A 16,908-nucleotide genomic window follows, 5' to 3' on the forward strand; every position below is an offset into this window, starting at 1 on the left:
AGCTAATGTGAAGAAGTTAATTCTCGTAAACAACAACACACTTTCCTCCACAAGGATGAGTGTCTGGTTTCCCATTTTTAAAGATGTCTGCTTTTTGGTAAGCTGTTTTCATCCCTATGAAGAAAGTCACACGGGCACATATAAAATTAATATAATTTGCAAGCATGAAAAAGATTCATTTATGCCATTTAATTATAGTGTTGCTCACTTTATTTATGTTTAATTATACCTAATCGGGCCCAGCGATGTTTGGCAGATATTAGCAAGCTCTAGCTTGTAATTTTTCTTTAAAAAACTCAATTACAGATTTTCATAAACTGGAAGTTGGTTGTGGGGGGGGCTATGTCTTTGGGGTTGTTTTATTAAAGGAAATTAAAAAGGTGATTTCTAAACACCAACTACATAAATCTAATTTGTCATTTCCATTTGCTTGTGCTAGATTTTTCTCCACAAATAACTTCTTCTCTGTCCAAATTTGAGCTTTTAAAGTTCAAAGAACCAGAGTTAATAACTTATTGGCTGTACAAATAAATAGTGCTTTAGACCCAAGGGCCCCAAATGTGTTTCCTGGACAATGATGGTCTGTGAGGATCTCCCCTGTGGTCTGGGGAACGGCTCCTAGAACACGTAGATGGGATCCGCTTGTGTTTTTGCTAAGTGCTGAATTTGCAGAGGGAGAATAGAGACAAGGGGATCTGAGGACTGTTTACTTTGAGTCAGTTTGCCATTGGAAAGCCACCAAATGTGGCTTAAAAAATATTGGGCAGAGTGTCAGGGCTACTGCTGTGGCCAGCTTGGGTGGAAATGGCCCAGCTGGACACAGCCCTCTCTTGCCTTGGAACCCAGATAAGAAAGGCCACTCACTGCTTCCACCCCCACCCCATATAGACTCCCACCCTCATCTCCCACCCCCTGCGCACCTCCCCCAGCCCACAAGAGTTATCTGGCCTTACTAATCGGGACACTGGTGTGACCTTTATAGGCTTTTGTTCCTTGGAATAAAGTAATAATGATACCAATAAGAAAACAACAACAACTTCAGGAAATACTGCTTCAGTGCTATTTGTTCATCCATTTGTTTAGCCGGCAAACATTATATGTTACTCACCAGCCTGGTATGTATTGTTAAAGAAAAAATATTCAGTGGCACTTGTTGATAAGGATGGCAAGGCAGGCTTTAGTCGCTGGGTAGGGAGGGGGACCACTGAAAGGGGGAAACCACTGGCCTCCATCCCGATACAACATGAGCTCATGGGAATTTAGAGTCAGGGAGCAGGGGTCAGTGGGTGAAAAATTACTTAGGGCTTAGAGGGGTCCTGGCTGAAGCCAACCTAATAATTCTTTGCTGAAGACAAACCAGGGTGATTGGACTGCAAGGCTCCATGAGACTTCAAGTGGAGCGTGGGGAACCCGAGCAGATATTAGGGTGGGTAGTTCTGGTTAAGCTGAATTAGCAGAGCACTTGCTAAAGCTGGATTTTATAAGGAAGTACATGTGTGGGTCTGGAAGAAGGTTAAGAAGCCTGGCTGAAGTTTGGTCAAGCAAAGAATCTTTATAAGTACCAGGTGCCCTGATAGGCTTTAGGGAAAGAGTGACGGAGGGAGGCGTTGGATATTGGGGATTGTTTGCTTATTGTAGGATTTTGGGAAATCACTTGGAATCCTATGGCAATGCTTAAAAAAAAAAAATTGGGTTATTATTTTACTCATGTGTATATGTTTACCCCTTGAAGCTTATTAATAGAAAGGCTTCTTTAGGAATTCAGGGAAGTTATAGGTATTTCTTTTAAGGTTTTAAGGTACCAGGTCATAATTTCAAAAACAAAGACTCCAGGATTATTTTAAAGCCTAAATGCATCTCTACAATTGATATTAATGGCAGACCACACTGCATAAAAACAAAACCCATTTCTAAGTCTGACGCCCAGGCCAAGGGCTGCCTAACACCCCCATTCCCACCTCAGACTCCTCCCATGTATGCTCCCTCACCAAAGCCACGTGTCCAGTCCTTCTGACGAAATGGTGAGAGGGAGAGCTGTAGTGTGCGTAACCTGGAAAGTGTCAGAGAACCAGAGTGGGACAGAGGTGAAAGCGGTAAAAACAGATTTCACTCAGGGACTATTGCATTGGGGGAAGAGAGGCCTCAGTATAGAACTGGGCTCAATTCCAAATACAACATGGAGAAGTGGGGATTTTAGCCAAGGAGTGGAGTGGGGGGCAGTGGATGGAAAATTCCTAAGAGGAAACATTGGAGCAGGGGGGTTCTAGCTAAAACGGACCTAACAGGATTCTTATTGAAGGCAGGCCAGTGGGATCAGAGGATAGAGGGGCAGGAGGAAATTGGATCAGAGATTGAGGGTGAGCAGATAGGACGGTGGGGGATTCTGGCTTAACCAACTACACAGGATTCTTGGACAACTGGGTTCTTGAGGACAAGGCCCAAGGCTGGGGCCTAATTGAGAAAATAGCTCACAGGAGCCTGTGAAGTTTGGTCAGAAATGAGGTAAACCTAACCACAGTGAGCATGGCCAGCTAACTCTCTTCTTTAAGTACTCTTTGTTTGATCTCACCAAAAATCCATTTCTACCATTTCTTTTATTCCCAATGGTAGTATACTAGCCTGCTATGGGAAATCATTTGCCTGGGGAAATTGCCTCCTTTATATGCAAAAGTAATGGGGGGGGAAACCCAAAATATTCCATACTGTTTTCATTAGATGCAGGATCAGACCACGTGATCAATGCCAACTTACTTCAACAGACATCTGTGGTTGCCCCTGCCTCCTGCTCTTGGGATGCAGTGATGACCAGGCTCCGTAGAACAAATTCAGCTGTAACCACACAATGGCGTGCTCTGTCTGTGCTGATCGGTTGCACTCTCCAAGATGCACTGGGTGGGGAATACTTGCTCAAGTAACTGCCTTCCTGCTCAGCGGGGCTGCTTCTTCCTCGGACCTCCCCGCTCTCCTGCGCTCTCTCTCTCCCATTCTCTCTCAAGTAAATAAATAAAGTCTTAAAAAGAAAAGAAAGAAAGAAAGAAAGATACACACACGGAATTAGGATATTTCTGTGAGGGTTTCCCAAAACCTGGTAGCAATGTTTGCCTCTGCGGAAGGAATAGGAAGTGAAGAGACCAGGGATGGGAAGGAAGGCGTACTGTTTGCTTATTAAAATCCTGTGTGTACTAGTAGTTTTTCAGTATAAAAAGTGATAGAAAGGAAAGGGACCAGAAAGCACAGCCCTTCGGCCACTGGGGGTGGACCCGAGTTTACAGAGGCACGATTTCGGCGCATGCGCACCAGCGCTGCCCTGGCCAGGAGGCAGTGGCGCAGCCCGCGCTTGGAGCTGCTCAGCCTTTCCTCTTTTGCTCTTGGTAGCTCTTTACTGAACTTTATGGAGGAAGATTTCAAGGCATTTTAACCACCTAGTTTTATTGAATGAAATAAAAACATCAAAGTAGACATTTATATTGAGGGTAATTTAATGTTTATATGCTGTTTACATTACAGCCTGGATTTCAAATAATTACAGCATCTCTGTGTTGACGGCGCTTTAGAAACATGACAGTCGCTCTAAACGAGGTTGCCGCTATGGACAGTGTGTTGTCATGTAATTCCTTGGAAATATCTTCTCTACATCCAGAATGATCACTTCATAAATTTCTTAGACTATCATGAGCTGCAAGCATTTTTTAAAAGCTTAAAAATAATATTAGGTCGTTATTTTGATATTATGTTTTTAAAAAATAACAGGTACTGTAGAGAAAATATATTTATTTATTTATTTATTATTATTATTTTTTTAGAGAAAATATATTTTAAACTAAATTCCCCCAAATAATCAGTCTCTATATAATAATTCCCAGGAGACTATACGGGTCACAGTACCTGTTTAATACATTTAGGTATTATTTTGTGCTTGTAATGGACACGCAGCCTTATCTCAACCTCTCATGTAAATTACTCTGAACTTAGTGTTGTTACCACTAAAACATATAAACTCTAAGCAGAAACAGTAAGTAATATCCAGACAATGAAGGCAAAATATGATGCATTTGGTGCCTGGCTTTGTTGTCTTTTCTTTTCTTTTTTTTTTTTAATTGTTTTTTAAGGTTTTTATTTATTTGAGAGAGAGAGAGAGCAAGCATATGCTCACAGGAGTTGGGGGAGGAGCAGAGCAGGAGGGAGAAGCAGGGTGCTCAGCAGGGAGCCTGATGGGGGTTCAATCCCAGGATCCTGGGATCATGACCGGAGCCCCCTGGGTGCCCCTGTTGTTTTTTCTATACATGATTTGAACATAGAATGAAACCCTAAAATTTTTTTCATGAAATCCTCAGTCTATGAAGTATAGTGACATGTAAATGACACACAATGTGATGTGGGCAAAAACACAGTGGTCAAATCGGTCCTCATGTATGTGCAACACAAACTTCAAAATACAGTCGAGAATCAAAAAATAAGCAAAGCACGAAGATCTTCCCAACCCTTCACATATCCCTTAATTTTCAAAAGAGATGAGTCTGTCAATTCCTTCAAGTCCATGTCTGCTCGGATATTCATCTAGTTTCTCAGGAATGGAGAGAGGAAGTGAATTGTCAGAGACAGTGATATGTGGCAGGAGCAACAAATGGGAGTTGACTGCCTGTCAGGGGCACTACAAGAGCAAAACCTCCTATATAGACATGGGGGCTTCCTACTTCCTTGTATTACAACACAATGTAGTAGTTGATTCAAGCAGCTATGGCTAAATTGTATTTTATGTACCTTTTTCAAAAGACATTCTATAAAAATAATTTAGATGTAAATTGACATTTCAAGTAACCCAGAAAAAATTGGAGTCTAAAGATCCTTTTGTTCCCCAGTAAGGCTTTATTATACTTGAATCGGGAAAGTTCATTTGTTGGGTTGTAGAGAGTCTAAAAAGGTATCATTTATTTGGTGAATGCCCCTCTATGCTTGATTTATAGGTTACAACTTTTACACATACACACACACATATATATAATTATATAATATATATTATAAATATAAATAAATAAATATTTCCTATTTATTCCTCAAAACAACCCTGTGGAGCAGACATGTACTGTTGTCATCTCAGAGATGAAGAGACTGAGGGTCAGAGAATTCCCAAAATAGCTTAGAGGACAAGAGGCAGAATTGGCCTTCAAACTCATGTGTCTCTGGTTATCATATGTCATTGTAGGAAGACATATACTTTTTCTCTTATGTCAGCCTCACTTGAAAAACAGGATTTCAGACATTTATTCCCAGTTAATACACCTTCTTCTCGTTCTCATTTCTCTTTCCCTTTGTTTTCTCTTCTGCTCACTTCCCGTTTCCTCCATTTCTTTGTTGCGTTGTAACTTGCATCTAACACCCTTACAATCCAAGTTACTTGGATCAAAGTATGATTTTGAAACTTTACTCTTGCTTGAGCTTTTGACGTGGAGATGCTGAGCTTGTGGACAACGAGGTCCCCATCCCACTTCCAAATGTCACATGCACCACACTTTGATCCTGGAAAATTGTGAGAGGGTGGCTCCTGTGTGACTGATGGAGAGTTTTTGGATGCACTCAGCTTTTAGCAACTACTTAGCAAGAACACCCTCTGCCCCAGTGCACGACCACATCACCTGTGTACAGAGCACCCAAAATGGCAGGGACCTCCCCGCAGAGACCTGGTGCACACCCCAGGCAATGCTTTCTGAATATGTATCTTTGGTGTTTTCTTGATTACCTGAGTAATAGATGCTATTTGGCAAAAATTAAATGATTGCAGAATTATCAAAATTCAAAACATCTCAGGATGTCACTCCTCACCCCCCAGAGATAATCCCTGTTAACAATTTGAAGGAAATTCTATTCGTGAATCAATTCTTCAATTTTTTTTTTCCTTCTTCTATCTGTGCCTTGGTTTAGAAATTTGTCTAGTTGGAGCGCTCGGGATTCAGAAGGTTGGTGATCTGCTTTTTTTTCCTCCGTCTCTCTTTGCTGTGTATGTTCAGGGTACACATTTGAAAGGCTGGCTGGAAATGAGAACAGAAGGTATTGCTCCTCCAAGATGTGTACGAATTAATTAGTAAAACTGAATTGCAGTGTTACTATGAATCTCTTTTAGTCAGTAGTTTGAGTACAGAGAATACTATCTTTTGTGTTGGTTTTGATTTAATTTTTGATAAATAAGTACTGCCTTAGTTGACTGTGCATATAAGTATGGATAAAGAACTTTATATATATAAATTTGACAGGCCAATGGGCATTTTGAACTAACAGGCGTTTGTATTCTGCATCGGAAGGGTGTGGGTAAGGAAACCAAGAGATTTTGTTGGAGTCCTTCCTTCCTCTGCTGCACTGAGCTGTGTTTGTGGGCTTCCTCAGTGTGCTCTCCACATGGAGAGAGGAAGTACCAGAGGGATCCTACAGTGTCGGGGGTATAGAATCTGACTCCAGAATTAAACAATGTGGGTTCAAATCCTGGTTCTAACATTAGCTATGTACCTTGGTTAAGGTACGTACCTTAAGGTACGTACTTTAGATACCTAAGGTACCTTAACCAAGGTACGTACCTTCTGGGAAGCTCCACACCCACATTCATGACATGGAAATAATGATCCTGCTTCCCTCATTTGGAAGACGTATGACTTAACGAGATAATGTGTATGAAGTTCCCAGCACAGAGTAAGCACCCAATAAATGTTAGTACTAATTATTAATATTTTTCTAAGTGATGGGATCATACTTCTAATTCTATATTAATAACTTTTTAAAGCTACCATGAACCCATATCAATGTCATTCTTATGGTTGCATTGTATTTACATTATATGATAAGCTGTGATTTATTTGGTTATGGGCCTTGTGGAAATGATCATACATGCATCAAAGAACCATCCATTTTGCCCATCCATGGTAAGCAATATTGTGTGCTGACATTCAAATCTAGAGAAGCATGCGGCCTGTAGTATCACACAGTTTAATCCACATGAGAATTTAGTGTTCTTTTAAGAAATATGTCAGAATCTCCCTGCCATCACACAATCACATACAGCTAACACGTAAGGATGCTCTCTACTGCATAGACCTCTAAATTTGTCAGCTTAGACAATTTCTTACAGTGAGCCTCGTTTCTAAAATATCACTCTTGATAGCAAAGTATTTATTTCCTGCCTCGAAAAGTGAGAAAGTGCCTGGATATTACCCTGACTTTAGCTTCTGAACATGCCCATGACTGGCTTAATTAGAAAAGAAGAAAGTGCCATAATTCTGCCATAAGCTAGCAATAATGCCGCAGTGGGGGTCCCGGGGAACCTTTCTTATTCAAATGCTCACAGCTTCTTGAATAAAGTGGATGACTAAGTATACTTATCCTAGTAAGAGAGATTATTAGCAGTGGGAGACACATTTGAACTTGCTGAATGAGCCGTCTTTGTATCCAGGAAGGCCGGCACTCGGTAATTATTAGACCAGGTCTTCCTTTTATCCCAGCCGTCTTTTTCACGCTTGCCACGTCTGAATAGCGTTCTGTTGCCTGTTAATCCCTGCAGGAATGCGGCTTTGGCTACGGGGAGGATGCCCAGTGCATGACATGCCGGCCGCACAGGTTCAAGGAGGACTGGGGCTTTCAGAAATGCAAGCCGTGCCTGGAGTGCGCTGTGGTGAACCGCTTCCAGAAGGCAAACTGTTCGGTCACCAGCGACGCCGTCTGCGGGGACTGCTTGCCAGGGTAGGTCGGGCGATTTCTTTCCCTCATGATTATGGAATGATTTTTCAAACGCGCCTTTCCCTGGTTCCGTCCCAAAGGTGAACGCACACCCACAGGAACCCGAGCGCAGCTGTGGGGTGGCCGTGACTTCCTCTGCGCCCACCGCGGGCTGTGAGCCCGTGACGGGCGCTGGTTATAAACAAAATGAATACGCGCACTAACGAAGTATTAGTGTCAGGAGAAACGACAGAGTTCCCTATAAATCGATGAAAAAGAAAACGGGGACAAATGGACAACAGAGGGGACGGGGCTGTTCACAAAAGAGGGAACACGTGCGGCCTGTGATCCTATGGCCATGTTCATCCTGGTCAGCGATCAGAGAAATGCAAATCAGGGCCATTCACTCATTTCTGCCGCTATTTGTGAAGCAGCTAGGAGGCAGGGCTGTACAGAAGTCAGGCGTCGCTGAGGTAAAGAGGCTGGGAACCCTACCCACATGCAGATTATATCCTAAGAAGGTTTTAGAAAGCTCTAAGTGGTAAATAATGAAGCCGTACATTCTGCAGAAAGGTAGCAGAGGATGATTTCTGTGGAAGGAGAACCTAGAGTAGATAAGGCAGATGAGGCTAGGCTGGCTCAGTGATGCCTAGGCAAACGGCAGCATCTGGGAGGGTGACCAGGTTACCTGAGCTTTGAGCAAGACTCAGAGTTGAGGCAGTTTGCTGAGTAGGTGTGTGGGGGAAGAGCCCTGTGGACACAGGGAACCGAGAGACAGGCCCCAACGTGGACAGGACCCTGGAGTTCAGGGACCCTAACGTGGGAATCCGGGCTCTCAGTCACCACAGAGGCAGGTGTCTAACTAGACAGCCAGAGGACCCCCACAGATCACAGCCCTGCTATCAGAATGGTGAGTGCTAGCTCTGGGGCTCTTGTTGAGGGCAGAGGGGAAGACAACCTGTGGGCCTGAAGGGCAGAAAGAGGTACAAAATAGCCTCATGGGCCAACTGTGACCCTATGCTAAGCACCTGAGCAGGTATGTAATGTAATGGTTTAAAACCAAAGGCACAGGGAATAAAAGAAAAAATAACCCTTACACTTCACCAAATTAAAATCTTTTGTGTTTCAAAGGATATTATCAAGAAAATAAAAAGACAACCCACAGAATTAGAGGAACAATATATAAATCATATATGTGATAGGGGACTATCTTATCTAGACTATATAAAACTCTTATAACTCAATAATGAAAAGACCAATATCACAATTAAAATGTGGACAAAGGATCTGAGTAGACATTTCTCCAAAGAAGATACACAGACAGCAAATCAGCACATGAAAAGATGCTGAGTGTCATTCGCCATCAGGGAAATGCAAATTAAAACCACATACTTCAAGCCAACTAGGATGGCTGTCCCCACAAAGACAATGACAAGGGTTGGTGAGGATGTGGAGAAACTGGAACCACCATCCACCATTAGTAATAGAAAATGGTGCAGCTGCTTTAGAGTTTGGCAGTTTGGCAGTTCCTCAAATAGTTAAAATAGAGTTACAATGTGACTGAGCAATTCTGCTTTTAGGTATATAACCAAGACAGTTAGAAACCTGACCACACAAAAATGGGTACACAAATGTTCATAGCAGCATTATGCCTAATGGTCAAAAAGTGAGAAGAACCCAGATATCCATCGACTGATAAATTGGTTGACAAATTGGAGGATATTCAAAAAAGAGAATATTATTTGGTGTTAAAAGGGGATGAATCACTCGTTCATGCAACAAAATGGCTGAACCTAGAAAACATTATGCTAAGTGAAAGAAGACAATCACAAAAGACGTATTATATGATTCCATTTGTATGCGATGTCCAGAACGGGTGATCTATAGAGACAAAAAGTAATTGAGTGGTTACCTGGGGCTAGTGGTTGGTGTGTGTGTGGTGGGGGGGGGGGTTGCTGGGAAGAGTCAGCAACCCCCCCCCCCCCTTAAGAGCCTTGACTGCTTAAGGGTACAGAGTTTCTTTTTTGGTGTGATAAAAATGTCTAAAACTGATTGTTCTGATGGTTGCACAGCTCTGTGAATACACCAAAGGCCATTTAATTGTATGCTTTACATGGGTGGATTGTAATATATGTGAATTAGATCTCAATTAATCTGCTACTTTAAAAAAAGGAATGGTCTATAACTTCAGGTGATGCTGATACCTGTGAATATCAGTATCCAGAGTTCTGACCTAATGCAGATGTAATTGAGGAACACTAACCAAATACCTGACCTATCTCTGCTGTTCCTACTCTACAGTTCTGCTAAAAGCATGTTAGTGTCTATCTCCTCCTCTGTGGGGCAGGGAGAAGAGGAGGTCCACGGGAGATTCAGAGGCAGAGAAAGTGAGGAAAAGCACAGGACCAGAGGATCTGGTTTTACAAAGAGGGAACTCACACAGTTATGCGGCTGGAGTATGAGTGAGGTCGCGCTCTCCCCACGACCTCCCACCAAAAGTGTTTCCTCAAGCTTAACCTCATTCATTGTCACCTGAGCCCACGCCTTTAGCTGCAGTGTTTGCTCATTCTTTAAGTAAATGCTTAGATGTGGGAAAGTCATATATAAGTGAGTAGACATTTGAATGATATTTCATAGTTTATTTATATGATTAGTTTAAAATTACATGCTTCCTAAGCCAGCGTGAATGTACGAGCCAAGCGATAGTTATATAGTGACTTTTACTGAGGTTATCCAGAGTGTTTTAAAGTGCTCGCCCAGCTTCACTATATTTGTGTGAAGAAGGTAAATAGTTGAAATCCATTTTATAGACAGGAAAATTGAGGCAGAAAGAAAATAAGCAAATTGCATATTGTTCCCAGAAAAGTGATGCCAACATCAGGCAGAGGGTGGCATTTTCATTTCTAGTGCTACCCCTGCCTTCTGAAGGCTCAGCCTCACCTGATCAGAGTTTTCTGCTGCCTGGAGGCTCAGCCCCAGTGGGACAGCAGTGGCCTTTTTCCCAGTGGCAGTACCGCGTGGGAATAGTTTGTCCTCTGTGCCCTCAATCTGAGTGATTGAAGAGTCTCCTTGTTTCCAAATATGTCCAATGACTTTATGCCAATACCTCAATTTCTCTGACACCCATTATTCTCACCTACAAATGATCATCTAATAATACCAACCTGCAGAACTGGCAGAATGACGGAGACTATAATGCATACAAAATGCCAAGCAGAATGCCTGACCCATAGAAGCACAAATACATACATGACCTTGTCACCAGTTAATGTTCCTGGGAGCCAGTGAAAGCTTTACATGACTGGTTTTTTTTGTTGTTGTTGTTTTTTTGCAGTGGGCTTCCAGCCTTCTCCTCTTCCTGCCATGTTCCCATCCTTTCTCTGCTAAGGGGACCTAGGTCCCAGCCCGAAAGAATAAGCCAGCCCCTGCCAGTTCTTTCTAGTAACAATGATAGCTAATTTTTTTCTTTAAATTTTTATTTATTTGTCAAAGAGAGAGAGAGAGAGTACAAGCAGGGGGAGCAGCAGAGGGAAAGGGAGAAGCAGGCTCCCTGCTGAGTAAGGAGCCCTATGCGGGACCCTGGAATCATGACCTGAGCAGAAGGCAGACGCTTAACTGACTGAGCCACCCAGGGGCTCCTATAACCAGGCATATCTTAGAAGGGCACTTTTCCACATGGTGTTCATTAAGCAAACTGGTGTTATTTGGATTGAGTTGAATTAAAAATTCCTCTCCAAATTCAGTGTTGGAGAAACTTTAGAGTTTCTAAATAAATAAATTCTAGGGCGCCTGGGTGGCTCAGTGGGTTAAGCCGCTGCCTTCGGCTCAGGTCATGATCTCAGGGTCCTGGGATCGAGTCCCGCATCAGGCTCTCTGCTCAGCAGGGAGCCTGCTTCCCTATCTCTCTCTCTCTCTCTGGCTGCCTCTCCATCTACTTGTGATTTCTCTCTGTCAAATTAATAAATAAAAGCTTTAAAAAAAATAAATAAATTCTAAATAAATAAATACAAATGTATTAGTAAATACATCTTTTAGATGCCTTTCAGCAAACCATGATTAAGTAAAATCCAATATGATTTCTTTTTGTTTTGTTTTGTTTTTTTTCCATTAGCTATCTGAACATCCAGAGTAAAAGCTGAAGTTCAACTAAAGGCTGTTTAGCCAGACAGCTGTATATGTCCCTAATCCCTTTTATTTTATTTTTTAAAACTTGTGTTCTTTCTCACTTGGTCAGAAAGCAGAGTTAGAAATGTTTCTGTGTCTCCAAAACCACAGAAGTCTAAGCAAGAAAAAGTAAAATAATCTTTCAAGCTTGATACATTTATTTATGCATTTAATACTTTCAATTATATATTAAAATTCTAATTTCTATAACTTCATCTTCACATTGGAGGGTAATTTTGAGGCAACTCTTCCAAAAATTAAAAAACCATCCATGTCTATGATGGTTACTATATAATTTATAATTTAGTGAATGTACTATGTTTTAGAGTTCTGATTTTTTTTTAAAGATTTTATTTATTTATTTGACACAGAGAGATCACAAGTAGACAGAGAGGCAGGCAGAGAGAGAGAGGGAAGCAGGCTCCCCCCCGAGCAGAGAGCCCGATGCGGGACTTGATCCCAGGACCCCAAGATCATGACCTGAGCAGAAGGCAGCAATTTAACCCACTGAGCCACCCAGGCACCCAGGGTTCTGATTTAATCTCACTTTGTACAAAAAAGAAAAAAAAGAGTCAGTTGACAGTCTTGAAAATTTTGTTAAAAACTTTTTTCATTAAAAAATTAAATTTAAGGGATGCCTGGGTGGCTCAGTAGGTTAAGCAGCTGCCTTCGGCTCAGGTCATGATCCCAGTGTCCTGGGATCGAGTCCCGCATCAGGCTCCTTGCTCAGCAGGGAGCCTGCTTCTCCCTCTGCCTCTACCTGCCATTCTGTCTGCCTGTGCTCGCTCTTTTCCCCCCCTGATAAATAAATAAAATCTTAAAAAAAAATTAAATTTAATTACATTAATTAAATTAAATTTAAAAATTAACTTTAAAAAAAAACTTAGATTCTGCCATCAAGCCATTGTCACAAAGAAACTGGCAGAGCAGATTCTAAATGCTTTTATATAATCTCTTTGTAGCTGCAGATAGCTGTCCTCAGAGTAAAGTCCAAGCATCATCTATCTCTCCTTGTGAGAAGGGTTACATGCATGGGAACCCTGTGAATCAGTGTGCCCACTCAACCTCCTCTCCAGTTAGGATTTCAGGCTATTTCTACTTTGTATTTAATGATCATTCAAAACATGATGTAATTTGCTCACCTTCTAGTCTCATTTCCTTGATGGTTCAAACCCATATTTTAATCTATATATTTTTGGCAAATGTATTTTATTCAATTGTCAGGGAAATCTCAGACCTCAAGACTGTTCTGTCACTAGATTTCCTTATTTTAAAAATGTTAAACATCTATGTTTGTTTCCCCAAAAGTTTTAAAGTATGTATGTCTGTATCAATAGTTGATACAGAAGATGTTGGATATTACATTTTTTGTTTCACTCTTTGTTCTGATTATATTTATATAGAATGAGAGTTTATGTATAAAACTATTTTTGGACTGTGTCAATGTTCAATTACTTATTATTTGGCAAATTTTCTGAATGAAAGGATAAATAATATTAGTTTGCATATATTACACAGTTAAGTAAGAAATACATCTTTAATAAGAAAGCTCTCTTACATTGCCCTATGGTTTTTACCTTATTTTAATTTTTCATGTGTTTTCGTTGTAAAAAACATGTAACATAAAATGAACCATCTTGACCATTTTTAAGGGTACAGTTCAGAATGTTAAGTACATTCACATTGTTGCAAGCTGATCTCCAGAGCATTTTCATCTTCCCAAATGGAGATTCTATACCCATTGAATGATAAGTCGCCTTTTCCTCCTCCCCTCAGCTCCTGGTAACCACCATTCGACTTTCTGCTTATCTGAATTTGATTACACACATACTCTGAGTGGAATCCTGTAATACTTGTCTTTTGTGACTGGTTTGTTTCACTTAACATGTACTCAAGGTTCATCCATGCTCATGCTGTAGGATGTGAAAGTACATTTCTCCATGGACATTTGGGCTGCATTCACACATTGGGCTGCATTCAATTTTGGCTGTTGCGAACTATGTGGCTAGGAACATGAATGTACAAATACCTCTTCCACACTCTGCTTTCAGTTCTGTGGGATACAGCTCAGGAGTGGAATTGCTGGGTCATCTGGTAGTTGTATTTTTAAATTTTTGAGGAACCACCATACTGTTCTCCACAGAAAATGGCTCTCTGTACCATTTTCCATTCCCATGAACAGTGCATGGTGGTTCTAATTTCTCTCCATATCCTCCCCCAACACTTCTTATTTTCTGATTGTTTTGGCTTGGTTGTTTTTAATAGTCATCCTGATGGGTATAAGGGATACTTCATTGTGGTTTTGATTTGCATTTTCCTAATGATGAGGGGTGTTGGCTGTTGGCCATCTTTTCATGTGCTTACTGGCTTTTTCATCTTTGGAAAAGTATCTATTTAAGTCCTTTGCCCATTTTTTAATCAGATTATTTGATTTTTGTTTTTGAGTTGTAGGGGTTCTTCATATGTTTTAGATATTAATTCCTGGTATCAGATACCTGATTTGCAAATATTTTCTCCCCTACTGTAGGTTCATTTTTCACTCTATTGATTGTATCCTTTTTTTTTAATACTGGAAAAAATATTATTTTATTATCAGTTAGTACTTTTTTGATGCAACTTAACTTTTTTTTAACCACTTTACTATGATTGACATGTAAAACAATGTATACAATTTGATGAGTTTGGGGATAACTATACGTTGATTGTATCTTTTGATGCATAGAAGTTTTAAGTTTTATGTAGCCTAATGTAACTTTCCTTTTGTTGCCTGTTTCACATATGCCTTTCGATTGCCTTTTGGTGTCATATCCAAGAAATCATTGCCAAATTCAATGTCATGAAGTTTTTCTTGATCTTTTAGGAATTTTATAGTTTTGAGCCTTATGTTTAGGTATTTAGTTCATTTTGAATTGGCTTTTGTATATGATGTTAAATAAAGTTCCAACTTCATTCTCTTGGATTAGATATTCAATTTTCCCAGCACCATCTGTTAAAGAGACTGCCCAGCCCCATGTAGTGGTCTTGGTACTCTTTTTGAAGATCATATGACCATATATGTGAGAGTTTGTTCCATTGGTCTACATGTCTGTCTTTATGCCAATATTGATTATTATAGCTATAACTGTTTATTATACTGTATTGTACATTGTACACTGTATTGTATGTTACATGCTACATTGATTATTATAGCTTTGTGATATGTTTCAGTATCAGGAAGTATAAAAAAGGAAGGCTAAGCAAATATTGAATGTATCTGGGCATTTGATATAACTTACCTAGTTTTAAATGCAAATTTTGCTTCAACCATAAAACATACAGATTTCCTATTACAAAACCCAAATTGCATCTATCCTGCCCTCTATTTTGCAAATTTATTCTCCATACCGCCATTTTGTCATAGAAAAATAGACTTGGAAATACATTTAGAAATAACCACTGTTAATATTTGGTATATAATAACCTTCTAATTTTTTTCAATGCAAATATCTATATGTAAATTCTTTTAGCTGCTTTGGTAAAAAATCTCAAGGGATCTCTATACCAAAGTATGTACTTGTACAATATATAATCATATTATTCACCTTTCTTTTTTTTTTTTTTTTTTTACTTATTGTTATTTCGTGAGTTAAAAAAATACGTGTGGGAGATCTACATTATTGTTTCTTAAAGGCCATTTTGTATTCCATTGCCTTGGGACTACCATGGTTAGTCATTATCTGCTGTTGTATATTGAAATTGTGCCTGACTGGCTTTTTCCCTTTTATAAACAATGCTTTGTTTGCATTGTTACACATACAGCTTCACCCATTTGATTGTTTCTTTAGGATATACTTCAAAATAATGAAGGTACTGGTCAAAGGATATATAAACAATTTTTACTGCGTTCTGATGGCATATTGCTACATTGTCCTCCCACAAGTAGCAATTTATAATGTCCCTGGCATAGAAACATGTGCTTATTTTGTTTCTGCTCACACCACCACTTTCCCAGTTTTCTAAGTAAAATGGGATCTTTTCATTGCAGCTTGCCTTTACTCATTAGTTTAATGAGACTGAACATTTCAGTGTTAAATTTTGAAAAATTTAATTGCAACATGTATTCTAGTTTTAACTACAAAGCTTTAAAATTATGAAATGTTCTTCTTTGGGGAATTAATGTGCTTTGCCTGTTTTTCAGTTGCAGTGTTCACCTTTACCATTATGATTAAGGTTTTACTACAAACTGAAGTTACAAAGATATTATAAGTATTTTTCAGTTTAATTTTCCTAATAACTGTGCCGATGATGCTTTATTTATTTTTACTCTTCAGATGGCTTTACTATTTGTGTGTGTGTGTGTGTGTGTGCGCGCGTGTGCATTTGTGTGTATGTGTGTATTTGTGAGTGTGTGGTGAAAACCATTGATTTCCATTCTGGCTGCTGGGTTTCTTATCATGCCTAGAAAGATATCCCCTTATGAAGACTGTATAAGCATATACCTAAATTCTTCCATTGCATTTATAGTTTGCTGGGTTTTTTTTGGTCTCTGAATTTCAAATGTTTAAAAACTGGCACTTGATTTAGGAGGGGTATTGTCATTTAAATGACAGTAGAGATGCCAAAGGCCACTGAGCTCCTACTCCAGCACCAGCACCTCACTATAGTGGGGCTAAGTAGAACTTACGATGTCATGTTCAGTGGAATTGATTATTTCTTGAATGGTCCCTGCCTCTGTGTCTGTCTAAGATACTGTTGTATTTAAGCCTTTGAGTTGCTGGTTTTTTGTTTTTTTGTTTTTTTTTTGTTTTTTTTGTTTTTTTTAATAAAACCAGTAATGGAGATGACTGATAATTTATCATGAATCTGTTTGCCACAACTTTGAGCTTAGGAGAAAGAGCTAACAAGGGGCATTTTTCTCTTCTAGATTTTATAGGAAGACAAAACTTGTTGGTTTTCAAGACATGGAGTGCGTACCTTGTGGAGACCCTCCTCCTCCTTACGAGCCACACTGTGAGTGAACGCCATACAAACACTGCAGAAGGGCTCTTGGCCTTTTTTTAGAAACCT

General features: G+C 39.9%; 1 protein-coding gene across 3 annotated transcripts in view; it reads left to right on the forward strand.

Annotated features, from left to right (window-relative positions):
- Positions 1-16,908, forward strand: part of TNFRSF19 (TNF receptor superfamily member 19) — a 90,737-nt gene that overhangs the window by 27,159 nt on the left and 46,670 nt on the right. For all 3 annotated transcript variants that reach the window (XM_082701496.1, XM_082701495.1, XM_082701494.1), the window contains 2 exons: positions 7,544-7,722; positions 16,766-16,851. In XM_082701496.1, the coding sequence (XP_082557622.1) occupies positions 7,544-7,722; positions 16,766-16,851 (265 nt within the window). The remainder of the gene's footprint in view (positions 1-7,543; positions 7,723-16,765; positions 16,852-16,908) is intronic.

Source organism: Mustela nivalis, assembly GCF_964662115.1.
Source record: "Mustela nivalis genome assembly, chromosome: 15".
NCBI classification, from domain to species: Eukaryota; Metazoa; Chordata; class Mammalia; order Carnivora; family Mustelidae; genus Mustela; species Mustela nivalis.